Here is a 13,446-nt window from a genome sequence, read left to right as displayed (position 1 = left end):
ACTTGTTGGGTCTTTCCCAAAAAGACTCATGGCTGTATTCGATCAAAAGGGTGCTTCTACTAAATACTGAGCAAAGGGTCTGAATACTTAGGACCATGTGATATTTCAGTTTTTCTTTTTTAATAAATCTGCAAAAATGTCAACAATTCTGTGTTTTTCTGTCAATATGGGGTGCTGTGTGTACATTAATGAGGAAAAAAATGAACTTAAATGATTTTAGCAAATGGCTGCAATATAACAAAGAGTGAAAAATTTAAGGGGGTCTGAATACTTTCCGTAGCCACTGTATATATATATATATTAGATTCCCAGGGAACACACATACTGGTAAAAAATGTATAGCCTGAATGCACCAAGTCGCTTTGGATAAAAGCGTCTGCTAAATGCATAAATTATAATTAATTATATATATATTAAAAAATATATATAATTTATTTTCTGCCATTCCATGGAAGTCAATGGCTGTCGTAAACTCTAGAAACTCATACAGGTTTGGAACAAATGGAGGGTGAGTAAATGATGGCAGAATTTTCATTTTGTGGGTGAACTATCCATTTAAATATTTGACATCTTCTCTTTTCCAGTGAATGTGGTTATTCTTGTGCTGCTTGTCATCGCCTTTTTAATTATATTGCATCGAAATCTGCTGAATCTCAATGATTTCCTCAAGCAAGAGAATTCAGGTATGAATTTGCTCATGTTAGTGACTTTCAGAAGTTTTTTTAGCACCATGAAAAGTAGAGATGCACCGATCGATCAGCCAGGGATCGGAATCGGCCGATTTTCCTCATGATCGGCCTGGATCGGTGTTCGGTCGGTCAGTCTCACTTCTTTCAGATTTCGAGCCGATCTGTTTTGTTACCAGCGGCACAGGCAAAAACGTCTTGTTCTCTTCTCTCCGACGACCCCTTCTCTCTCACACACATCTCCTTCGCTCCGGTTAAAGGAATAGTTCACCCAAAAATGAAAATTCTGTCATCATTTACTCCCCCTTAAGTAGTTTCCAAACCTGTATGAATTTCTTTGTTCTGCTGGACACAAAGGAAGATATTTGGAAGAATGTCAGTAACCAAACAGATCTCGTCCCCCCTTTTACTACCATAGTATTTATTTTTCTGGGAGGGGGGGTGGGGCGAGATCTGTTTGGTTACTGACATTCTTCCAAATATCTTCCTTTGTGTCCAGCAAAACAAAGAAATTCATACAGGTTTGGAACAACTTGAGAGGGAGTAAATTATCACAGAATTATCACAATTTTTGGGTGAACTATCCCTTTAAATAGTGCTTGTATTGCGCATTATTTTAGTCATTCCCGCAGGTTTCGCACTTATACCAAACGCGCGCGCACCACCACTGATCTATATTATTAGTGGAGCGCACAATCCGCGCTCAGTCTCAAACAGCTTGTGAGCCACTAATACCAAAATGAGTGGCTAACTACGCTAAAACGTTCAAATACATACAAAATTATGTTAAAATGCCCGTCTTGGCGAGTATCCAGTTAAACACAATCAGTTTTAGAACGTTAATAACGTTTTATAACTTTAATGGTAAGCATTAATCTGCATTTAATTTTTACTATGAAGACTACAGACATTAAATTAATCAAATGTAAAATAACACTGGATGTGTTATTTTACATTTGATTACTTTAATTTTTGTAGTATTTACCTGAATAAAAATTTACTTAACCTGAAAAACTTAGTTTCATAGCTCTCTTTATTCTATTGCATTTATTTGTGCTGTTGTTTGCCATTTTTTTATTTGTTCTTATTTTATTACTGACTTTTTACTTGTGTATTTTTTATGAAAATAAAACTTTGCGTTGAAGAAAAGTAGATTTTTGTTTGTATATGCTGTCAATTATAGTTCTTAGAAAGAAAATCGGAATCGGCAAAAATCGGTATCGGCAGATCACACACAAATTTTTAATCATTTATTCAGGGCCTGAATTTCATTTTTGAAAATGGGGGGAATTCCCCTCTTAGGTGACTCTTGTGAGGGGGGAAGCAGCACTGACTGCTTTCACACAGAACCCAGGAGTCCACTACTGATCCATGGCTGTTTACCACAAACACAACATTTATCCAATATTTTGATTTCAAATCCAAACATTGTCACTGAAAATGCTTTTTCAGCGTTGCAATTCTTTTTTTTACACAGTACAGTAATACAATCTTTAACAAACAGACATGTTTAAACACAATAAATATAAGCAACACATTATTCAATGCTTTTTACTTTTGCATTTACTTCTAGATTTATATATTAAGTTGCTCAGCCAAGTGGCAAAACATTTAAACTACTTTTCTTATGTTATCACAAACTTACCATTGACAGAAATAGACAGCTCTACTGCCTTTTCTTTTGCATTTAAATAGAGATGCACCGATCGATCAGCCAGGGATCGGAATTGGCCGATTTTCCTCATGATCGGCCTGGATCGGTGTTCAGTCGGTCAGTCTCACTTCTTTCAGATTTCGAGCCGATCTGTTTTGTTACCAGCGGCACAGGCAAAAACGTCTCGTTCTCTTCTCTCCGACGACCCCTTCTCTCTCACACACATCTCTCCGGGGGGGGGGGGCGAGATCTGTTTGGTTACTGACATTCTTCCAAATATCTTCCTTTGTGTCCAGCAAAACAAAGAAATTCATACAGGTTTGGAACAACTTGAGAGGGAGTAAATTATCACAGAATTATCACAATTTTTGGGTGAACTATCCCTTTAAATAGTGCTTGTATTGCGCATTATTTTAGTCATTCCCGCAGGTTTCGCACTTATACCAAACGCGCGCACACCACCACTGATCTATATTATTAGTGGAGCGCACAATCCGCGCTCAGTCTCAAACAGCTTGTGAGCCACTAATACCAAAATGAGTGGCTAACTATGCTAAAACGTTCAAATACATACAAAATTATGTTAAAATGCCCGTCTTGGCGAGTATCCAGTTAAACACAATCAGTTTTAGAACGTTAATAACGTTTTATAACTTTAATGGTAAGCATTAATCTGCATTTAATTTTTACTATGAAGACTACAGACATTACAAAAAAAAAAAATCGGAAATCAGAATTGGCCAAGAAAATTGCAATCGGTGCATCTCTAATTTTTATAATATTTTATGGCATGTTTTGTCATTTTGGAGCTTGACAGTCCCAGTCCTCATTTACATCCATAAAACGGACAGGACATTCTTAAAAAAAAAAAAAAAAAAAAAAAGTCTGTTTGGAACAACATACTGGGTGAATAAACAATAACAGACTTTTAATTTTTGTCTGAACTTTATCCATTTAAAAGCTTCTGACTTTCTTCCCCTTGACCTTCATGTTAACCACAAACAGAAATTTCTTATCTGTATCTGACTAAACGAAACTCCTGAGCAGGATTACGAAGAAGCAAACAGTTCTGAATCAATGGAATAACTACTGGCACATTTTTTCTGGTCACATTGCTGTGTGTGTAATCATTATTAAGCCCATAAACCTCTTTTTCCCCCCAGAAACACCTCACAGCTCCCAACCAAAGCCAGCCGAGCTGTAACTCTCTCAGAAATGTCTCCTTATATCATTCTCAGAAATACAGACGATAAACACAAAGTTCGTCCTCAGGCACAAATGCTCTTAAAATCTGCTTGAAAAGACAGAATGCTGACTTACACATAACTGAACCCATTGTGCTGACGGTCCCGCACCACGCGAGATGTCCCAAGTGCAGCGGAGACCCACAGACTCCCTCACTCCGTGTGTCTCCTTCAGGTCCTGTCTTACTCCCGAGTGTCTACAAAGATGTTAACAGAGGTGCATGTGCCTCTGAAACGCAGGTAACACATTGACATGCTTTCTACAAATAACTCTGAGAATGCCAGAAGCACCAGTAGTTTCCTCTTCCTCTCTCTCCCAGTGAGACATTCATCACTGCACAGCACTCTGTGGTTAAAGTACGTCAGGAAGAACTTCTCACAAACACAGATTCCTTTCCCCCTCTCCACCCCAAAACAGAGCCCTGCTACACACACACACACACACACACACACACACACAAACCCCTCCCCGCAACCCTCACACATGAGACAGCATCATGTGGCACTGACTGTTAAATCTAAACCGGAGGACTCAACTTTTTTCAGTCACTTTCACAGTGGAAAACAAATGTAACACGCTAAATTGAGAAGCAAAAACTGGGAAATGAACCCAAACAGTGATTCCATGCTTGTTTGAGCGCTCACTTGTAGGTGAGCTAAGGTTTTATGGATAACTTCAGACATTCCTGTGGATGGAAACCTGTGGATGTTAAATAAGGCATGCTTTTACTGTCTGGATCTCCGGAAATCATAGTCAGTCCGACACACACTCAAGAACTCAGTTGCAAGAATATATGGAATGTCTTTGAACTGAGAAAATAATTGTTTGAAATAATTCATTGTAATTACTGTTTTTCGAAAAGGTACACTCAAGCTGCATGGTAACATACAATAACTGCCTGAAAACTATCATGATCTTTGGTGCAAGGGGGTCAGTGAAAATTATTATTATTATTATTATTATTATTTAATACGGTTATAATTTAATATCATGGCATTAATAATTACATTTTATTCTATTGACATATACATAGTTTTACATGTTTTAATAATATTAATATATTATTATTATAAATTTACAGATTTTATATTATGCCATTTATAATTTTATTGGCATAATTACATTTCTATTATTGACTTGCCATAGTTTTACTTTTTTACATCACTATTATTATTATTATTATTATTATTATTGTTGTTGATTATGTCATTCTTATTTACAAAAGCGATGATGATGATGATGATGATAATATTAAAGATACAGTCCCAACCACTAATATTGGCACCCTTGGTAAATATGAGCAAAGTTGGCTGTGAAAATAAATCGTTTATCCTTTTGATCTTTCATTCAAAAAATTCACAAAATTCAAACCTATCATTGAAGTAAAACAATGGCAAGTGGGGGGAAAATCTTATTATGAATTTTTTTTCTAGTTCACATTAGCCACAATTATCGGCACCCAATTAATGCAACATTCTTTTCCCAAGATAACAGCTCTGAGTTTTCTCAGCTCCATGCTGGTGCTTCTTCTCTTCAGTTCACCACACTAATTTTCTATAGGGTTCAGGTCAGAGGACTTGGGACCATGGCAGAAGCTTCATTTTGTGCTCAGTGAGACATTGTGTTGATGTTTGTTTTGGATCATTGTCCTGATGGAAGTTCCAACCATGGCCCATAATACGATTTCTAACAGAGGCAGTCAGGTTTAGATTTTTTTTTATCTGTTGGTATTTGATAGAATCCATGATGCCATGTATCTCAACAAGATGTCCATGACCTCTGGCAGAAAAACAGGCCCACAACATTAAAGATCCAGCAGTATATTTAACTGTGGACATGGGGTACTTTTTATCCCTGTTTGCACCAAACTCATCTGGTGGGTTTGCTGCCAAAAAGCTCCTTTTTTTGTGGTTTCATCTTACCATAGAAGCCAGTCCCGTTCAAAGTCCCAGTCATGTCTGACAACTGAATATGCTGGAGTTTGTTTTGGGATGAGTGAAGAGCCCCATTTTGTTTCTGAGAACTAGACTACGCCTGACTTTGATCCGGAAGGAGAACTTCCTGTATATCTGAGCAATCTAACCTAGACAGTGTGAGAATAAAATATTGATTGACATAAGCGCAGCATTGAAGCTATAACAGATATTATACAGAGCAGCACACGGGGCGAGGAGAGGAGGGAGGGAAGGAAGTACAATGACCTTCCTATTGTTCACCTTTTTGGATTTGCTGTTGAGCGTCACTGCTCACTGCTGCTGTTTTATTGCGAGTCCAAGTCTTTGGAGATACTGTCACGCTGATAGCAGCTTGAAATAAAGCCCAGTTCAAGGATTTTGGGCTGTACAGGTGCATCTCAATAAATTAGAATGTCGTGGAAAAGTAAATTTATTTCAGTAATTCAACTCAAATTGTGAAACTCGTGTATTAAATAAATCCAATGCAAACAGACTGAAATAGTTTAAGTCTTTGGTTGTTTTAATTGTGATGATTTTGGCTCACATTTAACAAGAACCCACCAATTCACTATCTCAACAAACAGTCAGGAACTAAGAAGCATAAACTACTAAAACACACAGACAAAAAATGGAAGATGTAACTGCGTATTTTATTTTGTTATTTTATGTTATTTTTAGAGCACAAAATGAAGTTTGGTCTCTTGAAGACAATGAGTTTTGATATATTACAGCCATACGCTAAAAATTTGAGGTCAGAGTTTTTTTTTTTTTTTTTAATTAATACTTTTATTTAGCAAGGATCAAAAGTGACAGTAAGTACATTTCTATAGTGTTATAAAATTTCTTTTTCAAATAAACGCTGTTCTATTCTATTCACCAAAGTATCCTGATGAAAAAAAATGAAGAATTTCCACCAAAATATTAAGCAGCTCAACTGTTTTCAACATTGATAGTAAAAAAAAAAAAAATTCCTAAGCAGCAAATCAGTATATTAGAATGATTTCTGAAGGATCATGTGACACTGAAGACTGAGTAATAATGCTGAAAATTCAGCTTTGCCTGACAGGAATAAATTACATTTTAAGATCTATTAAAATAGTCATTTTAAATTGTAATAATATTTTACAATATGGCTGTTTTACTGTATTTTTGATCAAATAAAATCAGCCTTGGTGAGCATAATGAACTTCTTTCAAAAACATTAAAGTCTTACTGACATTAAACTTTTGAAAGATAGTGTATTGAAAAACAGGTTCTGTGAAAAATACTGTTATGATATACAATGATATGAATGAAATTTCAACTGATTGGTGTTCAGAAATTCAGACAATGTGTGTGTGCTTAAGCTTGGGGGTGTGATGCTGTGTGTGTGTTTTATCTCTGTACCAGTGCCCAGTATTTGGCTTGTTTCTGTTAATCCCTTTATCCTGATTAGTTTAGGATGACTGAATAACATTGTTTTTTTATTATTTTAAACAACCTTTAAGCAGCAGTGGAGTCAGAATGACTGTCTGATTAAAGCGTAGACTCTCAGAGGGAAGTCAGCCTAAATAATAATAAAAAAAAACAACAAAACAAAAACAACTTTGTTGTAAAGTCATAAAAAAAAGGTATTCATAACATTAAAAACCATTCAAAGTAAAAGTCTTTCCTAACATTGCAGTAATGTTGTTATGATATTGTTTAAACCTTTTTTACCCATGTCAAACCTGTACTATGTTCAGCATCACCAAAAAGCCAAAATTTTTCCCATATTCTTCTTTAAAAGTGAAGAAAAAAGGGTAAAGATGAAATATACCCCAATGTCACCAATATTTTTTTCTTATTAAACTTGCATTTAAAAGTGGTCGGTAAAATTGTTTAAATGTTTTTGAAAGAAGTCTCTTATGCTCAACAAGGCTGCAAAATAAAGTAAAAACAGTAATACTGTGAAATATTATTTTCTATTGAATATATTTTAAAATGTAATTTATTCCTGTCTTCAGTCACACGAAAAAAAAAAATACCACCAACCCCAAACTTTTGAAAGGTAGTGTAAATATGAAGATCGGCTAATATATGCAAATGTACACTGTGTTAGGCTCAGATGCTGTCGTCTTATTGAACGCTTAACTGCTCATCCGCCATGTTAAATATTCATGAGCTCTACATCCAGAAATGAGCAATTTATCACTCAGCTTTGAAATGAACACGAGAGTGATGTCATATGTGACCAATCAGAGAGCAGAACCGCTCAGTGTTTAGTCATCTTGCTATTACAGGGCCGGATGGCCACATCTGTGACTCACTCAGAGAGGCAGATACTCTGACGAATCACCAGAGATGCCGCTAATGCTGATTTCCTCTCAGCAAAACAGAACCAGAAATAACTCTTGTATTTTTCTATTGTTTGTTCAAAACCAAAGGCAGGTTTGAGAGGCCATCCAATAAGTTTGGATATTTCAAACTTCTAGTTTGAAAGTCCAGTTCAGTGCAGTGAATTGAAAGCAAATGGTTTAAACCATTGTTTAAAAAGCCTGCTGGTTTTCAGCTGGCTCAGAAAGCTGAAGCAGCGGTGTGTTATAATGCGGATAATGAACTTAGGAAACAGTGAGTGTGTGTTTAAAGCATGGAGTGTCTCTGTGAATCAATATGGCTGAGCTGGCCCATCTCAGTTTCCATGGCAACGGACTTTACGTCCCCCGAGGGCTGCAGTGGGGGCGGCAGCAGTGCCTCTCTCTCATGCAGGACAGCGCTAACAGCAGCATGGCACAATAACCTACTTCACGCACTGGCATGGGGAAGCACCTGGATATTTCCCTGCTTTTCATGGTACAGGAAGATGAAAAATACAACTGTGTGGTGTAAACACCTTCTCAGAGAGGAGATTTCTTATTCAACCAGATTTATCTATGCTGTTTTTTACATACCGCATTTATTTTTAAAATTTGCTGAAAATGTCAAATTAATTAAGATGTGATTCTGATACAAACAGGTGCCATCATTTCATTAGACATCCCTTATTAGCTGGTAGTTTCTATGCAAAGACATTACCGTAATCTCAAAAAAAGTCATATATTTAAATGCTAAAAAATAATCAAATTAAATAGCATCTTTGCACTTTGATACACTAAAATCACTGCTTTCTGCTATGGATTCAGTGGAATGGAGCCTTATTCATACAGCCTGCATTGTTTATAGTCAAACAGCACCTCTTGTAAAATGTTTAAATAAATATCTAATAATAATAATAATTAACTTATATTATGTTATATTAATTACACACACATTGTTTATTTTTTAATTGAATAATATATTAATAGAATATAGTATTAATAAATACTATAAATAATGTGTAATATTATTATTAATATTGAATTTGTAATTAATGTTTTTACTTTGGACAGGTAATGCAGTGGTAAACTGTAAATGTGAAAATAGTTAAAGCCTTGTCTAAATCTATACACAAGTGTACACAAATATGTATTAATAATAATAATAATAATAATAATAATAATAATAATAATAAAAAAAGTCCACATTTTATTTTTTATTTAGTTGAGAAGCTGTATCTAAATTTGACTCAGCTGTATTTATTTTCTGAATTTGCTGAAAGGGTATTTTTAATTGAATTAATTTTATTAAATGAAGTATGTGATTCTGAAACAAACAGGCGCAAAATTAGAAACAAAATCAGTTGGTAATTCCTATGCAAAGACCTAATAACTGAATTTGGAATTAATGTTTTTACTTTGGACAGGTAATGCAGTGGTAAACTGTAAATGTGAAAATAGTTAAAGCCTTGTCTAAATCTATACACACAAGTGTACACAAATATGTATTAATAATAATAATAATAATAATAAAAAAAGTCCACATTTTATTTTTTATTTAGTTGAGAAGCTGTATCTAAATTTGACTCAGCTGTATTTATTTTCTGAATTTGCTGAAAGGGTATTTTTAATTGAATTAATTTTATTAAATGAAGTATGTGATTCTGAAACAAACAGGCGCAAAATTAGAAACAAAATCAGTTGGTAATTCCTATGCAAAGACCTAATAACCTCAAAATCCCCTCCATAAATTAAGAAATAAAAATTAATAGTAAAATAAAATAAACCAATACAATTCTGCAATTGCTGTCCATCTTCACATTCTGTGTGTGATAACATGAAGTTCAATGCTAAAATAAAGCATAGAGGTCTAAAATCAAGCTTCTATCACTGTCCATCAGGAAACCTCATGGTTTCCCCTAAACCCCAGAATTCATGGACCGCATCTGAATCAGCGATAGAAAGATCAATCACAGCTGTAACACACCCCCATCAGCCTCAGCAGAGAATAATCCACTCACCAACATGGGTGATGATACAGTCCACCCTCTGCTGTAACTCCAGTAGAGACATCTCCTCTTCCTCCTCCAGCCTGCAGAGCATCTCAGGGTGTGAACGGTGGCCTCTCTCCTCTCCTCTCCTCTCCTCTCCTCTCACAAAGACAGCAGCCACTCCCAGCCCTTGATGGAGATCTCCGATGGAAGACACACGAGAGAGAGAGCCGGTGACACCGGCAGATGAATCCGGCTCTTTTGTTCTACAGTGTGGAGATGCAGAGAGGCTTTTGTGATGTTAATCATTCATTCTGAATCTCAGTGCCTGAGTGATGCTGGCTGGACTTTACCGCCTCTCAAACCAGCTCTATGGCTTCTATCCTAAAGACTGTGTCAGGCACCAGGAAGGGAATCAGAGGGAGGCAACAGTACCTGCCTTCAGAGAGACACAAAGCTCCCTTTACACAAAACCTGGAACAATGGATTCAGTGGAATGGAGCCTTGTGCATACAGCCTGTACTGTAATAGTCCCGTTGCTGTAAAAAGCATAATTCATTAAAAACTATTATTCAATTAATTATATTATTAACTGATATATTAGAGTATATTATTAAGAATATAATAAAATAATATGTATTATTATAATTAATGCATACAGCCTCTGCTGTAAAACAAAATCTCTTGTAAAATGTTAAAGTAATTAAAATATGTTTTTTAATATATTATTCAATATACTAAATTATACATTGTTTTATATTATACTTTTATATTGTTATTTAATTGATCAATGTATTAATTTAATACATTATTAATAAATGCACAAATAATATTTAATAATATTAATACTCAATGTCATTATTTTGTGTTCCTTTTTTTAAACATTAATTTTGGTGCATTGGTTAGGTAATGCAGGAATAAACTGTACATATACACATGTACATATTTGAGTCCTTAATACTTTATATTATGTGATATATATATATATATATGACGTGTAAGTCTGCAAATGCAGACAAACATGCATTAAAATACTACTACTACTCCTCCTAATAATAATAATCATAATAATAATGAAAATAGTAATTTAATTACATACTACTACTAAAAATAATATAATATTTAATTATAATAACAATAATAGTAATAAGAATAATAATACATATTTTAATGCATATTTGAAAAGATTGAATGTTGTAAATATGTTCAAAAATATCAAACAATATCTAAATATTATACATATCATTTGATACAATTATGTTATATTTCACATGTTTTCTTTTTTATTTACTTACTTTTGTTGTTGAGGAGCTGCATCACATATGACTGAGCTGGGCTCTTTTCCACGTTTTGATGTGAGCTGATGGGCCGTTCTCATCTTACTTGACACTGCCCTTGGGAGCCCGATCATCACCTTGGAAACGTTGGGTGATGAGACGCCATCTGTGCTCCTGCCATAACATGTAAACTCACTTCACATGTTTTACTCCTCAAAAATCTTTTAAGGGTAATTAAGGATAGTACTGAGTGTTGATCTTGTTTTCATGATGATATATGCAACTTATTCTTATTTATTTTCCCAAACAGACACTTCATCCTTTCAACATCCATACTAAATGTGTTCTGCACTGCACAGTGTCACTCAGAATGATTATTTTTTTAAATAATCATCTAAATTATACACAAGACTGTTAGAAATGGGAAAAGTAGCTGAAGTAAATGTTGAGATAATTGCACAGAGAAAATGTCGTAAATGTCATTTAGGGCAGTGGTTTTCAATCGTGGTTCTGGGGAGCCACCGCTCTGCACATTTTGTGTCTCCCTTATTTAACACACCTGATTCAGATCAGCAGTTCATTAGGAGAGACTGCATGAACTGAACGGAGTGTAGATAAGAGAGACATGCAAAATATGCAGAGAGGTGGGTCTCCAGGACCACGTTTGAAAACCACTGATTTAGGGCATGAAAAACATTGACCTACTAAACTTTCACGGCCAGGTGGCGATGTTGGGCCACTTCCTGACAAGGGCGATGAAGCCTGTACTGCAGCGCCTCCTGCTGGACACATTAGAATGACATTCATGTCGCAAACACGCCATCTATTGGACATACGGGGCAAACGCCTGGACCCATAGACTCAAAATACTGCATATGATTTGATATTTACTTCCACCAAAAGTTAACATATCAATCGTAAATCTGAGGTTTCGTTCACACTGTCAGTTTTTGGGATTGACAACCGCATTCTGCTGCTGTGTGAACGTGGCCTTGACTGTTGAAACGAGGATAATCTATAACGCCTGTAAGCAATTAATTAATACAATTTTTTTTTTTTTTTTAAGTCTGCGGCAGACAGAGGAAGGAACAGATGAACGCACATGAGCGTGAAAAGAACTGCATTGCATTTTATAAGATCAGAAATCAGTTTCACTTGTTTTGTAGGCCTACTTTGCCTTTGGATGAGCAGCATATGCACAAGAGCCTTGCAGTCTGTAGTCCTAAAACCTGGATCAGAATTATAGGCAGCATTTGGAAATTTCCAAGGCCTACATTTTTAGAATTTTTTTTTTTCTAAATAGGCCTAATGTTTGATTGGTTTCCCCACGTACCTTGGTGTTGTATAAATGTAAACACACTCATACCTATGGAGGACGAAACCTGCAAAAACAATAAATAAAATAAACACACAAATAAATAAATGTGTGCATAAATACACGTATTCTTGTTTAAATACATAAATAATTATACATGTGATGAAAGTAGGCAAATAAATAATAGAAATTGGTGGGCAAATTAAAATGTTTAAAGGAAATGCTAAACTCAACCTAACTATTTTTTTTCTAAGTAGGCCTAATGTTTGATTGGTTTCCCCACGTACCTTGGTGTTGTATAAATGTAAACACACTCATACCTATGGAGAACGAAACCTGCAAAAACAATAAATAAAATAAACACACAAATAAATAAATGTGTGCATAAATACACGTATTCTTGTTTAAATACATAATTATACATGTGATGAAAGTAGGCAAATAAACTCAACCTAACTATTTTCCTTTGATCACTCATTTATTTCTGAGAAATTGGTGGGCAAATTAAAATGTTTAAAGGAAATGCTAAACTCAACCTAACTATTTTCCTTTGATCACTCATTTATTTCTGAATGTAGTTCCACTTTTTTTCCCCCTCTGCGGGACATGCTAATGAGAGGGTGTCAATTATGCAAGAGTAGGCGGATCGTGTGTGACGCGCTTGAGCGTTTGCCTGCGCATGCATATTAACTTCATCAGTCAAGGTGACTGATTATTATCTTACACTTTTTCATAGAGTTAGTTTTGTAGTTATAATCATGAGAGAGCTCAATCATGAAAGATTTTAAGTGGCCAATGTAAAATATTAATGCTTGCATAGCTCTTAATTGCAATACTGCTTGTTTTTGCAGGTTTCGTCCTCCATACTGTCACGAATCCGGTCCATGAACTTCCGACTGCTAGCCATCAGAGGTCATCCTTTCCATTTTCATTGACTCTCGCACTACACCCTGTTGCATATCACCCCGGACTACATATCCCATCATTCATTGCACTGATTGCACAGAGCAC

General features: G+C 35.3%; 1 protein-coding gene across 1 annotated transcript in view; it reads right to left on the bottom strand.

Annotated features, from left to right (window-relative positions):
- The window catches only part of mcf2l2 (MCF.2 cell line derived transforming sequence-like 2), an 87,758-nt gene extending 77,540 nt beyond the window's left edge, over positions 1–10,218 (bottom strand). The window contains exon 1 of the mRNA XM_016248699.1: positions 9,874–10,218. Coding sequence (XP_016104185.1) covers positions 9,874–9,955 — 82 coding nt within the window. The 5' untranslated portion in view covers positions 9,956–10,218. The remainder of the gene's footprint in view (positions 1–9,873) is intronic.
- Positions 10,219–13,446: the final 3,228 nt, after the last annotated feature.

This window comes from Sinocyclocheilus grahami, unplaced genomic scaffold, assembly GCF_001515645.1.
Source record: "Sinocyclocheilus grahami isolate Dianchi unplaced genomic scaffold, SAMN03320097.WGS_v1.1 scaffold25.1, whole genome shotgun sequence".
Classification (NCBI taxonomy): Eukaryota; Metazoa; Chordata; class Actinopteri; order Cypriniformes; family Cyprinidae; genus Sinocyclocheilus; species Sinocyclocheilus grahami.
The sequence above is the reverse complement of the archived record's forward strand: the minus strand, read 5'-3'. Positions and strand labels throughout refer to the sequence as shown.